This window comes from Lasiodiplodia theobromae (assembly GCF_012971845.1).
Source record: "Lasiodiplodia theobromae strain AM2As chromosome Unknown scaffold_8, whole genome shotgun sequence".
Classification (NCBI taxonomy): Eukaryota; Fungi; Ascomycota; class Dothideomycetes; order Botryosphaeriales; family Botryosphaeriaceae; genus Lasiodiplodia; species Lasiodiplodia theobromae.
The window spans coordinates 19,327-41,065 of NW_023336574.1; the positions used below are offsets into that span (position 1 = coordinate 19,327).

Genomic DNA, 21,739 nt, shown 5'->3' on the forward strand with positions numbered 1-21,739 from the left:
GCAGCAGGACTGTGGCGGCGTGTGATGGCAGGCAGGCCGTTGGGCGCGGCGGCGCACCGCTGCAGCGAATAGGGGAGAAGCAGGTGGGCAGCTTGGCAAACACGGGCAGCCAGCGATTTCACAACTCTTCCATTCGCATCAGACGCACCATCGGCCAGCAGGCCTGACATCCACGTTCAAAGGTGCTCGCTCCGTGCCTCTGCGACACACCCGCTCCCACACCGCGACGCGCGCTCGGGCGGCCGTCGAGCGAAGCTCCGCACCCAACGCGACATCTCCCGCCGTCCTCCCCGCTCCAACGCTCCGCATGCTTCACACCGCGTCATCATACCACTGCTGAACAGTACGCGCCGCCAGCCCACCGCCGCCCTCCTGTGAGGTCACGCCCGTTAATCCGCCTGCCGACAGGGACAAACCGCCACCATGAACGAGGACGACGCCATCAGGTCGGTCCAAGGCAAGATCGAGCGCGAGAAGGCGCTGATCAACGCCGCCAATGCCATGCGCCAGTCGACAAACAACCCCGCCGTGCTGTCCCGCCTCGACGGCCAGATACGCGAGGGCCGCCGCAACATCGAATACCTCGAGGGCCGCGCGCGGGAGCTGCAGATGCGGAGGGTTGGCACCGACATCGAGAACCTGTCCCTCGGCTCCGGCAGCAACGGCCCTCCGTCGCCAGAGCAGAGGAGGAATCCGCTGCCTCCTCCTCCAAAGGACACTCCCGGCGAGTACGCTGATGGCGGCAGCTACGGTCAGTCTCCTCCAGGAGGCTACAGCCAGCTCAGTGGCGGCCAGGTCCTGATGCCCCCAAAGGCGCCCTATGCCGCCCCTGGCCCCGGCCAGCCCCGCCAGCGTGCAAACTACAGCAAGCTCGGTAAGCATCCTCACGCTGCTCCCGCGTGCGGGAACTAATCTTGCGCAGACTTGATCAAATACGATACCCCGCACCTGGGGCCACGGATCCAACTTATGCTGTCGCAGCTTGAGTTCAAGCTTAGTGTGGAGAAACAGTACAAGGATGGAATCGAGAAGATGGTGCGCCTCTACCAAATGGAGGGCGACAGGAAGAGCAAGGCGGATGCCGAGGCCCGCCGCATCGAGAGCAACCAAAAGATCCAACTGCTCAAGCAAGCGCTCAAACGCTACGAGGATCTCCACGTTGATATCGAGGGCGGCGATGGCCCCGATGGTAAGTTGCTCCTCTCGGCGTGAGATAGCATTGGGCTGAGAATGTCCGCATAGATGACAGCCTGAACGTCCCGAGCGCCAGGAAACCGCTCACCGGTCATTTGACACTGCGAATTCACCAAGTGGCCGACGTGGACCATGCCGCTACCGGACGCTTTAGCCGGGGCCCCGAGACGTTTGTTATCATGAAGGTCGAAGACGCCTTCAAGGGACGCACGAAAGCTACGAGGAACGATAAGTGGACGGACGAAGTTCATGAATTCTCCATTGACAATGCCAACGAGGTCGAGCTGACGGTGTACGACCGAACCGGCGATCACCCGCTTCCCATCGGCATGCTCTGGGTTCGCATTTCTGATATCGCCGAAGAGATGAGACGAAAGAGGATCGAGACGGAACTTAACAGCTCGAGCGCGATGTGGGTTTCAGCAGACAAAATGGGCGCGGGAGGCGGCGCTCAGCCTGATATGCAATTCCAGCCTCCGCCACAGGCTGCTACCGGCCCTGGAGGGACGGGCGCCGGAGCTGGCCAGGGCCTGGGAGGCGGCCCTCAGCCGCAGACAGGTCCGATATACATCGACGCGTGGTTCGCGCTCGAGCCTGTTGGCCGTATTCAACTTACACTGAGCTTCGGTAAGTCTCGTAGAGAGAGCGTATTATGGCTCAAACTGACTGTGTCACAGCCAAGGAAAACAAGGATCGCCGGCCGTTCGACGTTGGTCTCGGCCGCAAGGGTGCCATTCGTCAGCGCAAGGAAGAGATCCACGAGCAGTACGGTCACAAGTTCGTCCAGCAGCAGTTCTATAACATCATGAGATGCGCCCTTTGCGGCGACTTCCTCAAGTACGCTGCCGGTATGCAGTGCTCGGACTGCAAGTACACGTGCCACAAGAAGTGCTACCAGAAGGTGGTCACCAAGTGTATCACCCAATCCAACGCAGAAACGGATCCGGACGAGGCCAAGCTCAACCACCGCATCCCCCACCGCTTCGAACCATTCGCCAACATGGGAGCCAACTGGTGTTGCCACTGCGGTTACGTCCTTCCGTTTGGCAAGAAGCAGTGCAGGAAGTGCTCGGAATGTGGTTCGACCTGTCACGCACAATGTGTGCACTTCGTTCCTGATTTCTGCGGCATGTCCATGGAGGTTGCCAATCAGATTCTGGCCGAAATCAGCACCACCAAGAAGCGCCAGACATCATCAATCTCAATGAGTTCGAGGACGCTGCGACCTAGCTCGGGCTCGGGCCGGCCATCCGGTCCTTCGGCTTCCGGTTCTTACGCCTCCAACACGGATTCGGTGCAGTCGGAGAGGCTATCTTACGGAAAGGACTCATACCACGCCGCCCAAAGCTCCTACGCTCAGAGCCCGTCTTCACCAACTCAGCAACGGCCGCCGACTGCTCCGCGCACCCAGTCCACAGATGCCGCGAAAGCAGCTGTTACGGCTCTTAGTCAGGCGCCTGGGCACCATCAGAGGTCCTCGACCGATTATCAGCCCTCCTCTCCTTCGCGGTCATCCGGAGGTTACCCGCAACAGGGGTCGCCGGAAGCTCAATCCCCACAGCAGCCTTCCTACAACCCGGCCGACTATGCGGGGGTGCTTTCGTACCCCATCCCACCTCTATCCCAACCCCCGCAGCAACCGCCTCCACAGCATCCGCCCAGGCAGTCGAGCTACCCACAGCCTGCGCCACCGCCAACGACACCGCTGCCACCCCACCCTCAGCAAGCAGCCCAACCGCCTGCGCCACCGCATAATCCCATTGCCGTGCAGCCACCCAACCAGAAGAAGGAGCTTCCTCCCCACAACTACCAAGGCACTGGCAGGCGGATCGGTCTGGATCATTTCAACTTCCTGGCTGTTCTGGGTAAGGGTAACTTCGGTAAGGTCATGCTTGCCGAGACGAAGAGCAACAAGCAGCTGTACGCCATCAAGGTTTTGAAGAAGGAGTTTATCATCGAGAACGATGAAGTCGAGAGCACACGGTCAGAAAAGCGTGTGTTCTTGATCGCAAACAAGGAGCGACACCCCTTCCTGCTGAACTTGCACGCATGTTTCCAGACGGAAACCCGTGTTTACTTCGTCATGGAGTACGTCAGTGGCGGTGACCTGATGCTTCACATTCAGCGTGGCCAGTTCGGTACCAAGCGAGCACAGTATGTTCAGTTTCTTTAATTTTTCGATCTCCGCTAACTTGCCCAGGTTCTACGCTGCCGAGGTCTGCCTCGCGCTCAAGTATTTCCACGAGAACGGTGTCATCTACCGTGACTTGAAGCTCGACAACATCCTTCTCACCCTTGACGGCCATATCAAGATTGCGGATTACGGTCTTTGCAAAGAAGATATGTGGTACGGCTCAACGACGAGCACATTCTGTGGTACCCCTGAATTCATGGCACCTGAGGTATGAAATTTGCCGACGAGTGGTGTGGACTGGACTGACTTTGCATAGATTCTTCTGGATAAGAAGTACGGCAGGGCAGTGGATTGGTGGGCGTTCGGCGTCCTCATCTACCAGATGCTTCTCCAACAGTCGCCGTTCCGTGGTGAGGACGAAGATGAAATCTACGACGCCATTCTTGCAGACGAACCGCTGTACCCGATCCACATGCCGCGAGACTCGGTCTCGATCCTGCAGAAGCTTCTCACGAGGGAGCCGGAGCTCCGCCTTGGCAGCGGGCCAACTGATGCGCAGGAGATCATGAGCCACGCCTTCTTCAGAAACATCAACTGGGAGGACGTGTACCACAAGCGGATCCCAGCTCCGTTCATTCCAACCATTTCGAGCGCAACGGACACGAGCAACTTCGACCAAGAGTTCACGAGCGTCACGCCAGTGCTCACGCCGGTGCAGTCGGGTAAGTGGACCAAGAAGCAGTGGTGGATGCAAGATGGGCTAACACGGTGTTGCAGTGCTTTCGCAGGCGATGCAAGAAGAATTCCGCGGCTTCTCGTACTCGGCCGACTTTGTTTGAGCGCATTCAGCTTTCTTCTCGGTTGCACGATTGGTAATACAGTTTCAGCGGGCTGTACGCAGTTCCGTATTTGGCCTTCGTTCTTCTTGCCGAATCTCTTCATTTCTGCCCTCCTTCGCATACGGTGTCTGGAGCCATTCTAAGAAACAACCCCCGTTTGAAGCTTCTTTGAGTTGGAGATGGAACTGGGAGCGGAGTTGAGTTGTGAGCGGGAGGCGGATTGTGATTAATCAGCAAGCGAATGTGTGGGATGATTTGAAGCATGCGTGGTTTTAGCTCTCTTCGGGAGAGTGACGAGTATGGATAGACTTCTATAGCATGTTTGTGCTGTGGTGTGAGTTATTGTCGTGCCAAGCCAGAGCGGTCCCACCGCGAAAGCTTGGAAAGCAGCCCAAGGCCAATTGCTTGATTTTTGTCGCGATGCAGCGTTCCCCGTCTTTTCGCCGTGCGGCCGAGTCTTGTCCTTTGGGGACCCCAATCTCCACGGCTGTTTGGTCATACGAGCGGAGCCCCACACTTGCCAATTGGCGGATAAATCCAGCTCTGATCCCGACGTCATAAGTCGGTTCGGAGCTCCAAACATCATGACGGCTCCGGGGTGAAGCTTACGGCGCGTGCTCTCGGCCCATCCATTGCTCTCTGGTCGAGACGAATTGCGCCGTCTGGCGCGAGGCTGCATGGGCCAGAGCCGGCCAAGAGGCGTGCATTCTCTGGCCGACGGCCACAGATCTCGTGACACGGCAGCATGCGAGCCGCTCCTCTGCCGCTGCAGGCCCGTTCCTGCCCGGCGGGTTTGTCGCTGGCGGGCGGAATCGGGCAGGGATTGCGACTCATTCCACCGGCCTGTCGCTCCCCGCACGCACGCCCGCCTTCTCCAGTCACCCCCGCCGCCACCGGCCCAGACGCACAGCCCACCAATCCACCGCAGCCCTCGGGAAGCCTCAATCACACATTCGCTCGCTTCCTCCGCCTCCGCCCCACGCCCCGTGCGCCCGTTGTCTCTGCAAACGTCCCTGCAACCTTTGGCCGCTGGAGGAACGAGGCTTGTCGACACGCGCAGGCCTACGCCGCGCTCGATCACCTCCACCGGCGCCCACCGCGGCGCCACGGTCCAAGATGACGCCTTTCCCTTGCGCCTCTGCCTTCCGTGGCGCACCTACTGGCCGAGCGCTGCGCCGCTGCTGTATCCGTCTTGGGGACTGCGCGTATCTGAGACGCCCGGCGCGATGTTACCTCGCGTTTGCCGTCTGCTCAGGCCAACGCCGCACCGGGCAGGCTGCATGTCCCGCAGACCTTCCCGTCCGGCATCGCTACGCCCCCCGGTAGGAACCTGAGCCGACGCTATACGGCTTTGGGTAAAGCCCTCCCACCGGAGCCCGGGGGTTTGGCAGGTGTCAGAGCAGCGCAAGAAAGCTCCTTGTTGCGTTTCTTGCCTTTCAGTGGGCTCAGATGGAGCCGTTGCGGTCTGGGGTGTCTGACCGCTCCAGTTTAGTCTCATCTGCCCTGGCTTTCCCCGGTATTTGGCGCACTGGGGTATTGTGGGCGAGCCTGCCCCAGAGTATATATGCACGCTGATCTCCACCGCATGCCCCTTGCGTTGTCGTCCTCGTTCGCCGCGTGTGAGGTTGGAGCTCTTCTTCACGCAAGTGTCTTGCCCTCGAGTAACCGCACCATTCGACCCTTTGACTGAGAGGCGGACTCGGTCATCACTCGCCCGCCATGGTGAAGCCTATGTCAAATATCTATGGTAAGCTTTGTCTCGCCACCAAGCCCTTCCATGGAGCCGTGTGCTAACAAAACATCTAGCCCTTGCGGGCTTCGGAACGATTGGAGGAGCCCTCTTCGGCTTTGATATCAGGTGCGCCGCCGTTGTCATACCAACCATATACAGACCACAGCCCTGACACTCTACCAGTTCCATGAGCGCGTGGATTGGAACCGAACAGTATGCTGAATACTTCAATCATCCGAGTTCCGACCTCCAGGGTGGTGTGAGTGCCCATTTGCCCCAATTTATTGCCACAGGGCTTCAAACTGATATTCGTGAAGATCACGGCCTCCATGTCCGCTGGTTCGTTCGTTGGCGCCCTCGGAGCTGGATTCCTTTCCGATAAACTCGGCCGCAAACGTGCAATGGAAATCGCAGCCGTCATTTGGGTCATCGGTTCGGCTATTCAATGCAGCGCCCAAAATGTCGCCCAGCTTATCGTCGGCCGTATCATCAACGGTTTCACAGGTAAAATCATCTTTGGATCAGGGGAAGTACCGAGCTAACTAGTCATCCCAGTCGGTATCATGTCTTCTCAGGTCCCCGTATACCTCGCCGAGCTTTCCCCTGGCCGCATTCGTGGACGTGTTGTCGGTATCCAGCAATGGGCCATTGAATGGGGCATCCTGATCATGTACCTTATCTCTTACGGCTGCTCCAAGGTCGAGGGCCCCGCATCTTTCCGTATCGCTTGGGGAGTCCAGGGCATTCCGGCCTTTATCCTCCTCGGCGCCTTGTTTTTCTTCCCTGAGAGCCCTCGTTGGTTGGCCAGCAAGGATCGGTGGGAGGAGAGCTTGAATGTGCTCGCGCTGCTCCACGGCAAGGGTGACCCGCAACACCCCGTCGCTCAGGCCGAGTATCTTGAGGGTACGTTTCCCCCTAATCGCTCAATTGAGGCTGAGCTCACATAAGACCCCTCCAGTCCGCGAAGCCGTTCGCATTGCGCAAGAATCAAAGGAACTCACAGTCCTCGGCCTCTTCGGCCCTAAGATGTGGCGCCGCACCGTGGCCGGCACCTTCGTCCAGCTGTGGCAGCAGCTTCTCGGCGGCAACGTCATGATGTACTACATCGTTTACGTCTTCAACATGGCAGGCCTCACCGGCAACGTCAACCTCTACTCGTCAGCCATCCAGTACGTCATCTTCCTGGTGACCACTGGCTTCACGCTTCTCTTCATTGAGAAGGTTGGTCGTCGCCAACTGCTCATCTATGGCGCCATCCTCATGTCCGCTCTCAACTTCGCCGTTGCTGGCATCATGGCCGAACACGGTAACCCTGTCGATGGTGTCGGCGAGAACACGAACATCAAGTGGCAGGTTCTCGGTCACCCTGCCAAGGGCATCATCGCTTGTTCGTACATCTTCGTCGGTGTCTACGGTCTGACCTGGGCGCCCGCTGCATGGATTTACTGCTCTGAGGTCTTCCCTCTGCGCTGGCGTGCCAAGGGTGTCGGCCTGTCCGCTGCCACCAACTGGATCTTCAACTTCGCGCTGTAAGTGTTACACGATTACCTCCCCTAAGGGACATGTGCTAATAATATTTGTACTACAGTGCCTACTTCGTCCCCCCGGCTTTCGAGAACATTGTCTGGCGCACCTACATCATCTTCGGCGTTTTCTGCTTCGCTTCCACCATCCACGTCTTCCTTGCCTTCCCGGAGACGGCGGGTAAGACCCTCGAGGAGATCGACGCCGTCTTCGAGCCTGGCGTCAAGGCGTGGAAGACAGGTAACATGAAGTCGAACTTCTCGGAGAAGGTTGCCGCTGTGCAGAGCAAGGGCTTGGATGCGAATGAGCTGGTTCATTCGGAGAGCGCTGTCGTCGATGAGAAGGGCGCAGTGGTTAAGAGCGATACCGTTGTTTGAGATACCACGCAATTTGAGGTAGGGAGGAGAAGGAAGTGGGAGGAATTGACGCATCTTTCTGGCTGTGTCTCTCCCCAGCCCAGCGAGTCCTTTTTTAAGAGGTTGTTGAACAGACCGCGAAGAGCTGGTGCTCAAAGGGGAGGAGGCCCTCCTTGAGGCGTTCGATCAGCGAGATTTTGTTTTTCTTATGATGTTCTGTCTTTCACGATGAGATACCAGGTGAGCCGCGCTCGTTCGAGGGAAATGAAAATTAATTCTACTCTGAATCTTGCTTTTTGGTATTCCGTGACAAATTCAATAGAGAGTCAAACGTGTTCTCTGTTCATCTGCACATCACAACTTAGTAACTTTCTATTTCCATCTTCCCTGCCACTTCTTCACGAACATCCTCGCCCCCCCTAGTCAGATTTGGAACCCTGACCGGGGAAGATACGCACCCCCGTTCCGATTGTCGCGTGCGTGCAGCGATATGCATGCTTTCTCTCCCCTAGTCGATCAGAAAAAACCAGGAACCCGGCGGGTGATCTGCGCTTGGCCGGGTAGCCTAAGCTAGCTGATCCCACTTGGCAATGCATATGTGACCAGGAAAGGATTGGCGATGTTTGACAAGGGTGTGTCTCAGGGAAGAGATGCTTAAAGGAAGAACATTGCTGGATTTTGGCTTGGGGATTTCTTTGATATAGTAAAACTTGAGTAGCCGCTTACGAGAGTGACGAACTTTTCCTTGCCTTTTTCCTTTTATTCTCTTGCTCAGTGGCTTGACAGACAAAAGGTGCATCTACGGCGGAGGATATGAAATTCCAACCCATAAGAAATTAATACTCTACTTACATGGGTAGTTGAAGCTAATATCCGGACGCATTTGTGTTAATCTTAAATCCTACATCTACGTCCGGACATTGGCTTCAACTGCCCCAAAATGCCACTAAAGCGCTGGCCTCATTGTAGTTCTTCTGGTGAATGTTCTGCAATGGTGTACGCAGGTACTCGACCTCTTTAAATTTATTGCCACAGATCGGACAGAGAGTTTTCCATGCATTCCTCGTGAGCGCTTCTGGGCAATATTTGCTTCATCTTTGGCCGAGTCGCTGGTGTGAACCTTCTTGACGTGATCCTGTTGTTGGCCCTTAGTCGCAAAGCATCGATCACAGAACCCGCAGCCAAACCTTAACTCTAGATCTTTGACAGATTCTAGAAGTTTGTCGAAGCTGAGCTCGTGTGGTGCTTCATGTGCATGCCGCTTTCTCACATGCAACTCAAGCTTCTCCTTCTGGTCATATTCTTTGCGGCACACCGAGCACTTGTGGGCTTTCGAGACCGGTTTGTGGAGCTTGAGGTGTTGGGTAAGTTCGCTGGTTGTATTGAACTTCGAAGACCAGTTTTGGTGTGGACAAGGAAAGCGTTTCGGGAGAACATGGCTGGCCTGGTGTTGGTCTCGTTCCGTTGCAGTTGTGGAGGTAAAAATGCAGAATGAGCATTTATAAGGTCGAATTATTGACTTGGGGCCTGCCGTCGGCCCCATCTTGCGGTGCTGGAGACCTGCTGTAAATGGTTGAGGTCGGACTCGGTAGACAGAACTTGCAGGGAGTTGGGGGAATCGTTTGATACTGACAAATAGTCAGCCTTTAGCCGCTCGGAGAATTCTGCAATTCTGTTCTCTGTCTGGGAGATACTTACCAACTCCAGCCGCGGCTGCTTCGTAGCCCGAAGCTTCCTAGTGATCGAGAGCCCCAGCTCTACCTTAGAAAAATAACATACGTGGGTAGCTGAAGCCATCGTCCGGATGAGAATGCCGAATTAAAAAATTTTTACATACACGTCCGGACAATCGCTTCAACTACCCACGATATGTGCCATTTTCTCCTTTTTTACGAAAACCGACATATATGGGCAGTTGAAGCTATCGTCCGGACGAGAATGTGGATTTAAAAATTTTACATACACGTCCGGACGATGGCTTCAGCTACCTACATATGTTATTTTTCTAATGTCGTCTCCGACTTCCAGGAAGGGGTTACCGGTTGAAAATCTTGACTGTTCAACCCATGAATCAATTTCATTCGACTTCTGAGTGATCTTCTCCTTCGTGGTCTTCGTCAGAGAGTCCCAGCCATCTTGATCATTGATGATAACGCCTGGACCCCTCTTGAACACCTCAAGTTCGGTATCAACACTACCCCGGACATGTAGTGCCGGTGGGTTTTCGCATATATGACTGAAGAATGCCTCCAGTCTCACCTCATGCTTCTTTGGCACGCATCGAACTCTGGCATTTGTACACTCCATACAAGGAGCCTCGTTCGTGAAACGCAAACACGGCGTACCCATCTGGATGCATCTTCCACACTTCTCTGTCGTTGAAGATGTTGACGACTGCCGGCTGGATGAGCTCTTGGACGTGGCCTGTGGAGGCTGAACACTCTCCTCTCTCGCTGCCATGGTGGAGTAGAGGCCTGTCTCTTCATCTCTCGTAAAGGCCTCCTGGTCTGGTAGATTGGTAGGTGAGGGAGCCTGGTCTGGCTGCTTGGTGGGTGAGGGAGCCTGGTCTGGTTGATCGGTGGGTAAGAGAGCCTGGCTCTCGACAATGCCAAATGCCTCCTCCATACTCTTGTTGTGGTAGGATCTGAGGTGGTTCTTCAGATATCCCTGGTTGGCAAAGACTCTGCCACATTGAGGGCATTGGGTCTTTTCCAGCGTTGGTTGTTTTCCTGCTGCCGCTGCACCACTGTTAGAGGCTAGAGCATTCGCCTCTTCGTACTTGCGGTGGTGCACGTTGATCAAGTGCGTGCGCAAATACTCGACCTTCAAGAACTTTCCTTGGCATATCGTGCAAATGATGTTACCGTGGACGCCCCGAGACCTCTGTCTTCCAGTCTGTGTTGTACCAGTGGTGTAGTCATTGTCATGCATCTTTGAAAAGTGCTTCTCGAGGCCTTCCTTGGTCGCGAAGCGACGATCGCAACTGGGGCAACCAAACCGCCATGTCACATCCTTCACGAGCTCCACAAGCTCATCCACGCTCAGATCGAGCGGAACATCGACGGCGTACCTCGCCCTGACATGCTCCCCTAGCTTATGCTTCCTCTCGTAGCCCTTTTTACACACAGGGCACTTGAAATGCTTTTGTTCTGGTTGGTGAAGCGCGAGGTGCCTACTCAATTCAGAGCTTGTGTTGAATCGGCTGGAGCATGCTTCGTATGGACAGGGGAACCTCTTTGGCTGAGTGTGCGACTTTTCATGATCATCCCTTTCCTCTTCGCTCTTGAACGTCAACACGCAGTGTTGACACTTGAATCGAACCCATTCCTTCGCGTCCATTTTCGGTGCCATCTTGTCTTCGTGAGGGATGTCTTCAAGAGGGGCGCCGTAACGACGAGTAGGGAGGGGCTGCTTTTGTATCTGGGGAGTCTGTAGGGAAAACTTCGCGCGCAGGCAAGTGGGAGGAAACTGGCAAAGTTGGCAGGTTCCGTCGTTCATACCTGAGGAGTGTGTGGAGACAAGTTAGCGCGCAGGCAAGCCGAGTGAGCGGTGTGTGGAGAAGAAGAAGAAGAAGAAGAAGAAGAAGAGGTTGGCTGCTTCCGCCGCTCGTAGCCGAGGAATGTGTGGAGACAAGTTCACACTCAGGTAAGCCGGGTGAGTTGGAGAGTGTGCAGAGACCAGTTCGCGCGAAGGCAAGCTGGTGAGTTGGAGAGTGAAGAAGAAGAAGAAGAAGAGGTCCGCCGCTTCCGTTGCTCGTACCTGAGGCTTGTGTCGAGACAAGTTTGGATCATGATACGGCGGGCACAGCCTATATCGTTATCTTGAATAGACCATTATTTTTCTGTCAATCACACCAGAGATTCTTCCGCCAATCCATATTAACTTCCCGTAACCTCTTAGACTTCCTGAATGTCGAGGTCGAATGGAGCATTATCGTGCTCCTCTGCGGTCGGCTCCTGCTTGACGTCATCCTCCACCTCAATCGCAATTTCCCGCTGTTGGCCTGGCGCACTCATACCATGGAGAGAGCAGATCTTGCCAGCTTTCCTCACGTTTCCACCACGGAGGACCAGGCACGAAGTACAGATACCCGAGAAGCGAACGTTCCTTCCATCGGTGTTCAGCCAGATAATACATTCGTCTCCAACGGGCTTGCTCACTTCCGCCTTCACCGAGCACCTGTCGCATTTGTCGTGTGGGGCTTTGTAGACCGTGCTCGTGCTTGCTAGCGCTAGGGCTGCTGCCAGCATGGTATCATTGACACGCAGCGTCGCTGGCAAGTTGATGTCGGGCTCACGGCTCGGGTGAAGCGTGGGATCAGTCGGCATGTTGGTGGTGGAGTCAATGTTGCTAAGGAACGGCCGAAAAAGGGCACAGGCGTCCTTGAGACCGGGCCTACCGGCGCTGAGCTCAGTCGTATGATGTTCGAGCAGCGTCTTCAGCGTAGTCTTCAACCCATCCACAGTGATGTCGACGGCTGGCGGAGCCAGTGAGGGAGATGCTACGTCAGAGGGCAGATTATGCTCACCATCAATGCCGGCCTCGCGTACCGAGCGTCGTGGGCAGTGCGGTGTGAGCTGGTAGGTGTGTCGCGAGCTTTGTAGGTGGTGGTGATAAGGTTTGGGTTGGGTTGGGTTGACTCCAGTGGCAAGAGCAGCAGGAGCGGCAGGCACGTGTCGGCCACCAAATCATCGACCTCCCTTATTTCGCACGCATGGACAAACCACGCCGCATCTAAAACCAGCCCATAGCAGTCCGAGTATTTTGGGCATAAAAATAGGCGCTCCATTCTGGGAGGGTCTCGTTTCTGGTTTCTGGAACAATTATACCGGCGCAGGAGGAGGTGGAAGAGAATTACCAAATCTAGAGCAATAATACAGTGATATTCGAAGGGAATTTGAGACAGAGTGATGGAATAAGAATGGTTGGATCTTTGTATTCACAATCCTAATCAAGGGGTATCCGGGTTGGGCTGTGAGGAGGAAGAATCGGGACAATCCATCCTTCAATCCAGCCCTCGTACTCGCTCCGAAGACTCAAGGAACACCCGCCGCTAAATGCAAAGAAAGAGAGGAGCATGCCGAAGCATTAAAGCCACTCCTCAATGCACGCTCGTCTCGTCCTCTAAGTGCACTTGAGGTCGAACTTGGACTTGCGGTCAGAAGTCATGGCACCCCATTTGGTCTCGTCCTTCTCCTCTCCGTTGTCGCCAACGCTCACGGGCTTCCACGGCTCGTCGAACGCCTCGAAGTAGAATGCATTGAGCTTTTAATGGTGTTGTTGTGGTTAGCGACACGATATAATGGTGGAGAATTGTCTGGGGTGGCGTGGATGTACTCACTCCCCACTTCAAAGCGCCGCACACGCTCTCGTGATAGTACGTCTTGGCATTATCGGTACCGGCCTTGGCAGCCTCGTAGTCGGAACCACCTGAGACAGAATATTAGTTGCCATGGTTGTGTGTTGGGGTGTGAGGGGGGTGAGGGGGTACCGTCGGTGGGCCAGCCAGTCTCGCCGTTCCAGATTTCAGGAGCCTTGTCGGGACCGCCAGCAACCTCCTGGATGTGGGCAATGGCCTGGGACATGTCGTCGAAGTAGACCTTGGAGGCGTTCTTGATGTCGGCGCCCTGCCAGTAGGCGAAGGCGTTGGCCAGGATCAGGTCGACGCCGCCCTTGACGACGGCATCGCCGGTGCCATCAGCCCACTTGTTCCACGAATCGGCAGTGCCGACCTTGGTGCCCTTGGGCAGCACGGTGCGGACGTCGTTGATCTTCTCGAGCAGCTCCTCGCCGGTGAAGTTGCCGCGGTACAGCGTCTCGGAGCCGATGGTGACGGCGTAGATCTGGTCGGCGTACTCGTCGGTGGCGTACGTCTTGAGGGCCTTCTTGTCGGCCTGGAGCGACTCGTCGACATCGGGCCTGCATGTTTTGGAAGGGTTGCGTCAGCGCTACTAGTCCTTCCCGTGGCTCCACCCAACAACCTTATGCGACATGCTTAAAACCACGCGTCGCGAGAAGGGGGCGCACGCACCACACGGCCAGCACGACCTTGAAGCCCTTGGACTTCGCAGCGGGCAGGATCTCCTTGGCGAAGTTGCAGTCGGAAACCGAGTAGCCGCGGACGAGCTTGCTGCCGGACGCCGTCGAGATGGCGTCAAAGTCCTTCTCGTAGTCGGCCTGGAACTTGCAGGTACCGTCGGGCAGCTTGGTGCCCAGCGAGAAGCCGAGCGTGCCCGAGGCAGACACGACGGCGGGCGCGAGGGCCAGGGAGGTGGTAGCGAGGGTCGAAAGACGCATGGTGAGTGAGTGTCGAAGTCTTTGCTGGGTGACCGGGTATCAAGTGGCTGTCGAAGCACGAGTTGGGCGGAAGCGCGGATAAATATAAAGCCAAATGAATGTGGGGTGCAGTGCTCCAGCCAGAAAGAATGACGTGGGTGAGCAGATAGAGAGAGAGGGGAGAGAGAGAGAGTACGGGGCAGCTGGGTTGATGTTGTTTGCTGCTAAGAAGAGGGCTGAAACGCCCTGCGCCTGCAAGCGCCGCATCCCGGCGGCTAGCTCAATGCAGATCCGGGGCTTGGCTGGTCGGCCAAAAAGGGGCCCAACGACGTCGATACGCGATATTGCCCGACCTCAATCAGAGCATTTCCATTTTTCATTACTCGCTATATTACCCGTATACGAACAGGGCTGCGCTGAACTCCAGTGCTCAACTCCTTGAACAAGCCTCTCGAGGTTTGCCAACTGATGCGCACTGCTTGCCCACCCGGGACGCCTGATCGAAGCACCTCTACCGTCTATCATGAAATCTAGAATCGTTCCGAACACACTACTTCCTGCTCATCTTCCTCGCCAAGCTCTCCGTCTTGGATCTGTGCGAGCGGAAGCTTTCCCGTGTGTGCACTCGGTCAATCTCGAACGGGCTCTCTTCGTACTGCGGCACCTCCCTGTGCGTCGTCGCCGAGTGGCCCGTTTTGATCCTCTCAAACCTCGCCTCCTCGTCCTGCTGCTCTCCCGCCCTGCTGCTGCCGCTGCGCGTCTCGATCTCCTTCTCATCTTCCACTTCTTCCCCTCTGCTCGACGACGCCCCTGACGGCGTCGTGACTGTTGCCGACTCACGCAGACTCTTCATGAAAGCGTCTGCCTCTGCTGCGTACTTGCACTTCATCCGGATCGGGCCGCCGTACTTGTAGAAGAGGAAGGGGAAGGGAAGACACGCAAGCGCCAAGAACGCGGGAACAGTCGACGCCCAGTGAATGCCTGTCATCCATGTTAGCGATCATCATGATTTGCACATACTCGCGCAATCCGATCCACTTGATATCATCGCCTCGACACGTGTCGTAGTCAAATGGCGCAAGGCGAGCGGGGGGATACTTCACTGACCTAAGTTGGCATACATCTATGATCCCTGTCAGCACAAGATACTTTCTGCCAGCCAGCCATGGAAAACTCACCTGCTTCGTGAAAAGTGGGAAAGCAGCGCCAAAAACGGACCGCAGTACAGAGTTCGCTGCCAGCACCGACGCCGCGAAGATCGTGTACGAGTCGATCAGGTAGTTCATCACGCTCAGGAAGATGAGCACCATCGAGAAGCCAAACGGAATCCCCGCAGCAACGCTCGCCGCCCACGGCAGCGAGGGATAATTCGTCCACGCAAACCAGAACAGCCCGAGCGGAAGAATGAGGCCTCCGAGAAGGCAAGGGGGGAGACGGGCCTCGGGAGGCGCATACCCGTCATGCTCTTCCACGTTGCGCCGATACCGCTTGTCGTCGAACACGATGGTATACACAACCGATCCTACCATGCCAATAGCGATGCCGATGAAGGGGAGGCCCGCAATACCGGCAGTCCAGCCACGCTCGATCTGATAAACAATCGGATACGCCCCAAAAAGCATGTAGAGCGTGCCGTAGATTACTCCAAGGTAGATGGTCAAAAGAAGCACGATCGGTTCCTTGAAGAGCAGGATCCACGGGCGGGACAAGCTCGTCGAAAGAGCTTCTTTGAGCGAGACTGGTCCAGAGCGAATCTCTGCCTGGCTAAGATAAACTTTGCCAGTCATTTGAGATAGTTTCGCGGCACGTTTCTTCAAGAGGACGGGCGCATACGTCTCGGGCATGCAGAAGGTACCGAGGATCCATAGTGCACCGGAGAAGATGGCCATCAGACCTTCAATCCACCGCCATCCCTCGGTTTCTCCCAGAAAACCTCCGACGATGGGTCCGAGGACAGGTCCCATAAAAGGCGCAAGGCTGTTCGACGATCAAAGTCAGTATCATTCCCCCAAGTCCTAATTTTGGCAACTCCTATTTTTAAGCGCCGATCGCCAATGTTACGGCAGATCAAAGCAGCCACACAAAGGTGAAGCAATCATTCATTCATTCACCATGCCCTCGCCACAATATTCTGGTATGCAACGGGCTTTGAAAGAAGACTGTATGCTCATTCGAAGGGCTTGCACCTCTGTGAGTAAGTGAATGAGAAGTGACTTACCTGAAGATACTCATGCAAAGACCACGGTCCTTCGCATTAAACATGTCTGCGATGACACCGCCCGCATTCGTCAAGGGCGACGATCCAAATGAGCCAGCAAAGAACCGCAGGATCAAAATCGACTGCGTGTTCTGCGCACCCGCCGAGCCGGCATTAAAAAAGGTAAAGGCGCCGAAAGTCAGGATGAACAGAATCTGGCGGCCGTAGAGCTCACTGAACGGTGCCTATCTCAAGTCAGCTCATCATGTGCGTCATCCGGCCACGAAGTAAGCTTACCCAGAGAAGCGGACCCAGAGCGAAGCCCAAGACGAAGAACGACATGCCCAAAGTGGCGACTTCTAGACTCATGCCGAACTCCATGACCAAACTGGTCAAGGCTTTTGACAACGACGCCACGGATCAGCCCGATCATGCCACCATGTCCATCAAAGGGAATGCTTACCGCCCGAATATGCGGAGGAGCAGAATGCCACGGCCAGGGTCGCCAGCGCCATAGTCACACTGAGACAGTACTTGTATTTCTTGGACCAGCCCATCGGATTCCTGGGGTCATTCTCGATCCACTTGACCACGTAGGGATCCTCGGCGGTTCCACTGCCTTCGTACTTCCAGTTCAGCACCTCGGGGGTGACGAGGGCTTGGTCGACGACGAGCCTCCAATGCGGTATCGACGCGGGACCCTGGCCAGACTCGACGTCCACGGCCGACGCCACGGCTGACTTCTTCTGCTCGGCCATTGCGCGTCTGTTGTGGCGGCTTGGCGGAGGCGATCGGTTATTGCTTATTCGAACAGCGTGGTGAGACAGTTGGTGGAATACGACTCGCTGTAAGGCCAGCAGCAATGGGCGCGGAGAGGGCAGGGATGCAAATGTGCGTGTGGTTGAGGGGTTCACGATAATGACGACAGCAAAAGCATGGCTGTTGTGCCTCGAGATCCAAGATTAAAAAAACCGACAGGGCGGATGAGGCACAAGCAAGCAGAAAAGCCACACGAAGAGGGAGCAAAGGGCGAAGAAGAAGAAAAAGACGACGAGGCGTATCTGCTATCTGCCAGATACGCCCGTAACGATTAGAGTGGAGCCCGCGCAATCGCCATTTTTTCTCATCTCATCAGTTCCACAGCGGACGGGTCGCGCCTTGGAGAGGATCCAGCTCCGGGCTGCAGGGACCGCGTGGCCCGCGATGATGCAAACAAAGACAGGTGAGCCGACGACGGTCGCGAACGCTCCGCAGGGGCCAACCACACCACCCACTTTTCGGAGGCAGCAACGCTCTTTTCTTTTGCTCATTCGGCCGCGCCGTCCACGCGCCTGCCGGGCGAAAATCTCCCGGGCGGGCGGCCCGGCGGTGCTGTTGGTCGTTTGATACGAGGTCGAGACTGCAGCCGCTGTGATCCTCACGGCGGGCTGATAGGCGTGCGTCAGCCGGCCAACCGCAGCCATCGCTGCAGGGATGTGAAGGAGGGTCGCGAAAGATTCGACGTGATGATCCCGTTTCGGCTTGCATCCCCAGGCCAAGCTCCCGAGATTTCATGCTGTTCCCGGGCCTAGCGCCGGCAGCTAGCAGTCCTGCCTCGGCAATTTGCTGGCGGCTGCCTCGAGAAAAACTAAACACCCCGTGGCGGCGTGGTGGGTCGTCCACCATGCATGCTTGATCAGCCCGATGGACGCCTTGCATCGGCCCCCTGGTTGCAGCAGCAATTCCTGGAGGAGCCTGCTGGGGTGGTTATGTGATTGTACGACTCCGCGTCGACCTCGGCTCGCGGCGCCATGATTCAAGTGGCCTGGCCCCAAGCACTGGCTGCCTTACTGCATTTGGTGTCTGCTCTGGCCCAGAGAAGCTGGATGTCAGAAAGGCCCCGAGACTCGATTGCTGGACAAATGTTCCGCCGGATTTTTAGCACCAGCCTCACCGTCCCAGGGCCATGGTACCTGCCTCTGCTGACGTGTTGTATTCCTGATCGCAAGCAGAAGGGATTGTCTCTATCCGGCCAATTGCTGCATGTCCGATCATGCACTCATGCCTGAATCGGCTCCCCAAGACTTCTGCAGGTTAGCCCGTAGATTTTTCGCTCTCCTTGGTAACACGAGCCATGTGAAGATCAGAGGTGAATCCTTCTCTTGGCCGCCTATCAGACCCAGCCCTCAGATACTGATTGGTAGAAATTGCTCGCACTTCTTGATCGACCTCCGCACTTCCGATCTGCACGTGCTGTTGGATCCCTGCAACTGAACACTGTTTGTGATTTGGAATTGACCTGCTACCTAATCCCGCAATGCTACTGTTCAGTGACCGGGGGTCTGACCATGGCAACCAAAGTGGATCGTGCCGGGGTATAGCACCCAGATGCCCAGTAGCACAGCCAGGGTGCCGTACATCACCTTTGAGAGTGACGGCATCCGGCGCGTAGCTGGGGAACTGACAGCCTTTGTTGCACATAATGTTAGACACTGTTCCAAGACGACCGGGAAATATACGCACCCTAGCCTCGATATCTCGGGGCTGAACTCCTTTTTCGAGATCGCCGGGATGTACATCATCCTTCTCTGAAACAAACAGTTGCTTATTTTCGGAACACTTGCGAACAGCCGAGATGGACTTGATCGACAACGAGAAATTCCCCTCCTGGCCCCCGAAGAAGCTGCAAGGCATCAGCTACGATGGACTCGAGCTCAATGCAAGAAAATCTTTACCTTCTCATCATAATGCCAAACCTCTTGATGTCTGTCAGGTCGACAGGAGGTGCATCAGGGTCCTCACGACCTCTGTACGTCGCCTTGAAGTCTTTCCAGGGAATGAAGATGGTTGTGGTTTCCCCTGTAGCGTTCGGTGACGGAGCGAAGAAGTCATACTCATAGGAAATGGTAGACTGCTCTCTTCCAGTGTTAGGATCCGGCGGCAGAAGCTGGTTCTTGATATTGAACGTGTACTTCTTGGCTGGTGCACTCGATTAGCCATCGCCGTAGCAACTCGGTCATTGACGTACAATCAGACTTGGCGACCTCGATTTGGATCCCATCGTAGCCGTCAATGTTCCAGGTGCGGTTCTCGCCGGTTGTGCGCTGGCTAGCAAAACCAGCACCGCCAAGAGTCTTTATATCGAGATTGCCATAGAACCGGGCCACAGGGTTCGTCTCAGAGATGTCAAAATAAGACTGAATCTAGCGTCAGCCTTTCCGTTACCATCCGGCCTATGACGGAGTACATACGTGAGACTTCCCGCCGCGAACGCGATCGTCGGAGGACGTCCAATCAGCGGCGTTCCAATGCCTGTTTTGACAACATTAGCGTGGTTTCGGGCGCGATTAGAAGGAAAGGCCCTAACAGGCTACCGCCAAACAAATCGCAACTCTCGAGAGCCATTTTGAAGGGATCTGCGTGGGAGATGTCCTGGAGACGGCGGAGCGTTGGGTTTTATTTCGCGGGGAAGCCTTCATTACTCGCTAGTGCGTCATGACGCACGAGACTAGAGCACGAGCGAGAGGTGAGATCGCTGTCCAACACAAGTCGTGCACTTGCCAGACACACAACACCTAAGCTCGGAACGAACTCTATCTGCCTCTGCACACCATGACCACTTGCACGCCGGCCGATGAGCAGTTTTTCCACGAACCTTACAACCCGCTCTACACGATCGTGCCGACGAAGCCGGTCATCGTGAATCAGTGAGTCGCGACAAGGTTCTCTACATCGAGCGAGCAAATGTCGGTCTGACCATAACCCCCAGAGACAACGACTACAACCGCTGTGTCTTCACCGAGCGCCCCCTATGCGGCCCGTTGCTTTTTGCCAATAATGCCTCCGACGCCCGGGACCACTGTGCAAATGAACGAAGTGCGTATCGTCGCTGTGCCGTGTTCCGAGACCCTCTCTAACTCTATCCCTTTCGCGAAAGCTTTCTTGTCATGGCTGCGCCTCTCCATATACATGGCTATAGTGTCTGTTGCTATAGTCATCTCGTTCCATCTCAAAGCCCAGCCAAGCGACCTGGGTGAGTTCTGTAACAGCCGTTAAGAGAAATGCGAGCTAACATGCAGGCAGAGCGACGGATGGCACTGCCTTTCGGCATCATATTCTGGCTGCTCTCTCTTGCATGCCTTATCTCGGGTCTGGCGACCTATATTCAGACGGTCACGCGGTACAGTCGAAGAAGCGCGCTTGTACAGTCAGGATGGAAGACCCAAGTGGTAAGCGACGTGCTTATTAAAGTCCCAACCCGCTCTAACCCCGAACAGGTCTTTACCGTGGTAGCAACCGCCATCGTTGCAGCATGCATATTGTTCCTCTCTACCAATGCAAAGTCAAATGAGTCGAGCAGCTGAACGACTCGCATCTCGAATAGATATCCTTTTACTCTTCGTCCTTTTTGCAAACCCGTAAAATCCATAACTCAACCCTCCCGTAGCGCCAGTAAGCCATAAATGCCATCAGACGTCAAGCAGCGCCCAGGTGGTATCATCCACCGTTGTGTAGATCTTGCCTTCGGTAAGCAGTTCGTCACCCGCCTTGGCAACATCCGCCATATCCATGCCTGTCCTGGACGCAATATCCTGCATGTGAAGACCCTCGTTGCCTTGCGGCGCAGTCCGCAGGACATGCAAGACCTTCTTCGCGGCAGCGCTGATGTGGGATGGTATTGATCCAGCATCTCCGTAGCCGCCCATTGGCACATCACCACCGTTGGCCGCAGGCTTGCTGTCGCCGCTGGCGGGGGGTCCGCGTGTGAAGTGCAGGTGCACAGCGGTAGCCTCGAGAAGATGGTACGAGATCTCGTTGTAGTCGGTGATAGGGCGGATGATGTGTGCGATGACATGTCTCTTCTGGCCGTACGACCTCAGCTTACCCCAGACGCGAGCGTAGGTATTCTCGACGAGAGTGGGCTTGGAGCCATCGGCAGGCTCGAGGGGATTCGGGCCGTCGGCGTCCATCCAGAGCTTGACTTCTCCCAGACCCGTGCCGTCGTCAAACTTGAAGGAGATGTTGAGTGCCTGCTGCGAGATGTTGCGAATCTGCCCGACAAAGGTAATCTATGCCTGCTTAGCAATGCGCCCATCATGATATAGCTTCTCATCTCGTACCTGGGCTACCTCGACACCATCGATGGTGAAATCCGACTCTTGTGTGTTGACAGCATCGTTGATCTGCTTGAGGGTGACGGGCCTTAGGGTATCTTTGCGGAATCCCTGAATTGAAAATCAGTAATATCTTAAGATACTGTCGACGGGCATCGTACCTTTGACGCACTGCCAGGGCTCTGGCTGCCTTCCATCGGAAGGAAGCCACCTCCGCCAGAGCCGCCTTGGCCGCCATACGACGTCGTTGAGTAATCGCCGTAGTTACCGTAGTCTGTCGCATAGCATTAGCTAAGTTCATTTGAGATAGGGGGGCACACTGACCCATGGTTGGGGTTGTGTGGCGGAAAATGTTGTTGGACGGCAAGGCAGCGGCGATGGTTTCGGACGACGC

General features: G+C 55.7%; 9 protein-coding genes across 9 annotated transcripts; 3 read left to right on the forward strand and 6 right to left on the reverse strand.

The window, feature by feature from the left end:
• Positions 1-423: 423 nt before the first annotated feature.
• Positions 424-4,167, forward strand: LTHEOB_3035 (C2 calcium-dependent membrane targeting protein; the record flags this gene model as incomplete). The annotated part of the gene is made up of 7 exons (XM_035511914.1): positions 424-874; positions 923-1,189; positions 1,243-1,821; positions 1,872-3,348; positions 3,395-3,596; positions 3,645-4,050; positions 4,106-4,167. The coding sequence occupies 7 exons, from the start codon at positions 424-426 to the stop codon at positions 4,165-4,167; spliced, it is 3,444 nt and encodes a 1,147-aa protein (XP_035362928.1).
• A 1,719-nt stretch (positions 4,168-5,886) lies between these two features.
• On the forward strand, positions 5,887-7,800 carry LTHEOB_3036 (Sugar transporter; the record flags this gene model as incomplete). The annotated part of the gene is made up of 7 exons (XM_035511915.1): positions 5,887-5,914; positions 5,974-6,025; positions 6,083-6,158; positions 6,217-6,403; positions 6,455-6,802; positions 6,858-7,428; positions 7,488-7,800. 7 exons carry the CDS (start codon positions 5,887-5,889, stop codon positions 7,798-7,800), a joined length of 1,575 nt encoding a protein of 524 aa, XP_035362929.1.
• A 1,959-nt stretch (positions 7,801-9,759) lies between these two features.
• Positions 9,760-11,277, reverse strand: LTHEOB_3037 (Zinc finger protein 384; the record flags this gene model as incomplete). The annotated part of the gene is made up of 1 exon (XM_035511916.1): positions 9,760-11,277. One exon carries the CDS (start codon positions 11,275-11,277, stop codon positions 9,760-9,762), a length of 1,518 nt encoding a protein of 505 aa, XP_035362930.1.
• A 398-nt stretch (positions 11,278-11,675) lies between these two features.
• On the reverse strand, positions 11,676-12,107 carry LTHEOB_3038 (putative C6 transcription factor; the record flags this gene model as incomplete). Its single annotated transcript, XM_035511917.1, has 1 exon — positions 11,676-12,107. One exon carries the CDS (start codon positions 12,105-12,107, stop codon positions 11,676-11,678), a length of 432 nt encoding a protein of 143 aa, XP_035362931.1.
• A 796-nt stretch (positions 12,108-12,903) lies between these two features.
• On the reverse strand, positions 12,904-14,076 carry LTHEOB_3039 (Glucanbeta-glucosidase; the record flags this gene model as incomplete). The annotated part of the gene is made up of 4 exons (XM_035511918.1): positions 12,904-13,044; positions 13,121-13,209; positions 13,271-13,698; positions 13,811-14,076. 4 exons carry the CDS (start codon positions 14,074-14,076, stop codon positions 12,904-12,906), a joined length of 924 nt encoding a protein of 307 aa, XP_035362932.1.
• Positions 14,077-14,605: 529 nt separating this feature from the next.
• LTHEOB_3040 (MFS multidrug transporter) lies at positions 14,606-17,010 on the reverse strand (the record flags this gene model as incomplete). The annotated part of the gene is made up of 6 exons (XM_035511920.1): positions 14,606-15,036; positions 15,163-15,178; positions 15,234-16,032; positions 16,274-16,497; positions 16,550-16,650; positions 16,716-17,010. The coding sequence occupies 6 exons, from the start codon at positions 17,008-17,010 to the stop codon at positions 14,606-14,608; spliced, it is 1,866 nt and encodes a 621-aa protein (XP_035362933.1).
• Positions 17,011-18,558: 1,548 nt separating this feature from the next.
• On the reverse strand, positions 18,559-19,636 carry LTHEOB_3041 (Cia30 family protein; the record flags this gene model as incomplete). Its single annotated transcript, XM_035511921.1, has 6 exons — positions 18,559-18,699; positions 18,755-18,914; positions 18,967-19,210; positions 19,260-19,428; positions 19,483-19,543; positions 19,599-19,636. 6 exons carry the CDS (start codon positions 19,634-19,636, stop codon positions 18,559-18,561), a joined length of 813 nt encoding a protein of 270 aa, XP_035362934.1.
• Positions 19,637-19,843: 207 nt separating this feature from the next.
• On the forward strand, positions 19,844-20,595 carry LTHEOB_3042 (uncharacterized protein; the record flags this gene model as incomplete). The annotated part of the gene is made up of 5 exons (XM_035511922.1): positions 19,844-19,938; positions 20,001-20,107; positions 20,169-20,264; positions 20,315-20,460; positions 20,509-20,595. The coding sequence occupies 5 exons, from the start codon at positions 19,844-19,846 to the stop codon at positions 20,593-20,595; spliced, it is 531 nt and encodes a 176-aa protein (XP_035362935.1).
• Positions 20,596-20,700: 105 nt separating this feature from the next.
• LTHEOB_3043 (Nucleic acid binding OB-fold tRNA/helicase-type) lies at positions 20,701-21,673 on the reverse strand (the record flags this gene model as incomplete). The annotated part of the gene is made up of 4 exons (XM_035511923.1): positions 20,701-21,300; positions 21,352-21,456; positions 21,507-21,619; positions 21,670-21,673. The coding sequence occupies 4 exons, from the start codon at positions 21,671-21,673 to the stop codon at positions 20,701-20,703; spliced, it is 822 nt and encodes a 273-aa protein (XP_035362936.1).
• Between the last annotated feature and the right edge of the window lie 66 nt (positions 21,674-21,739).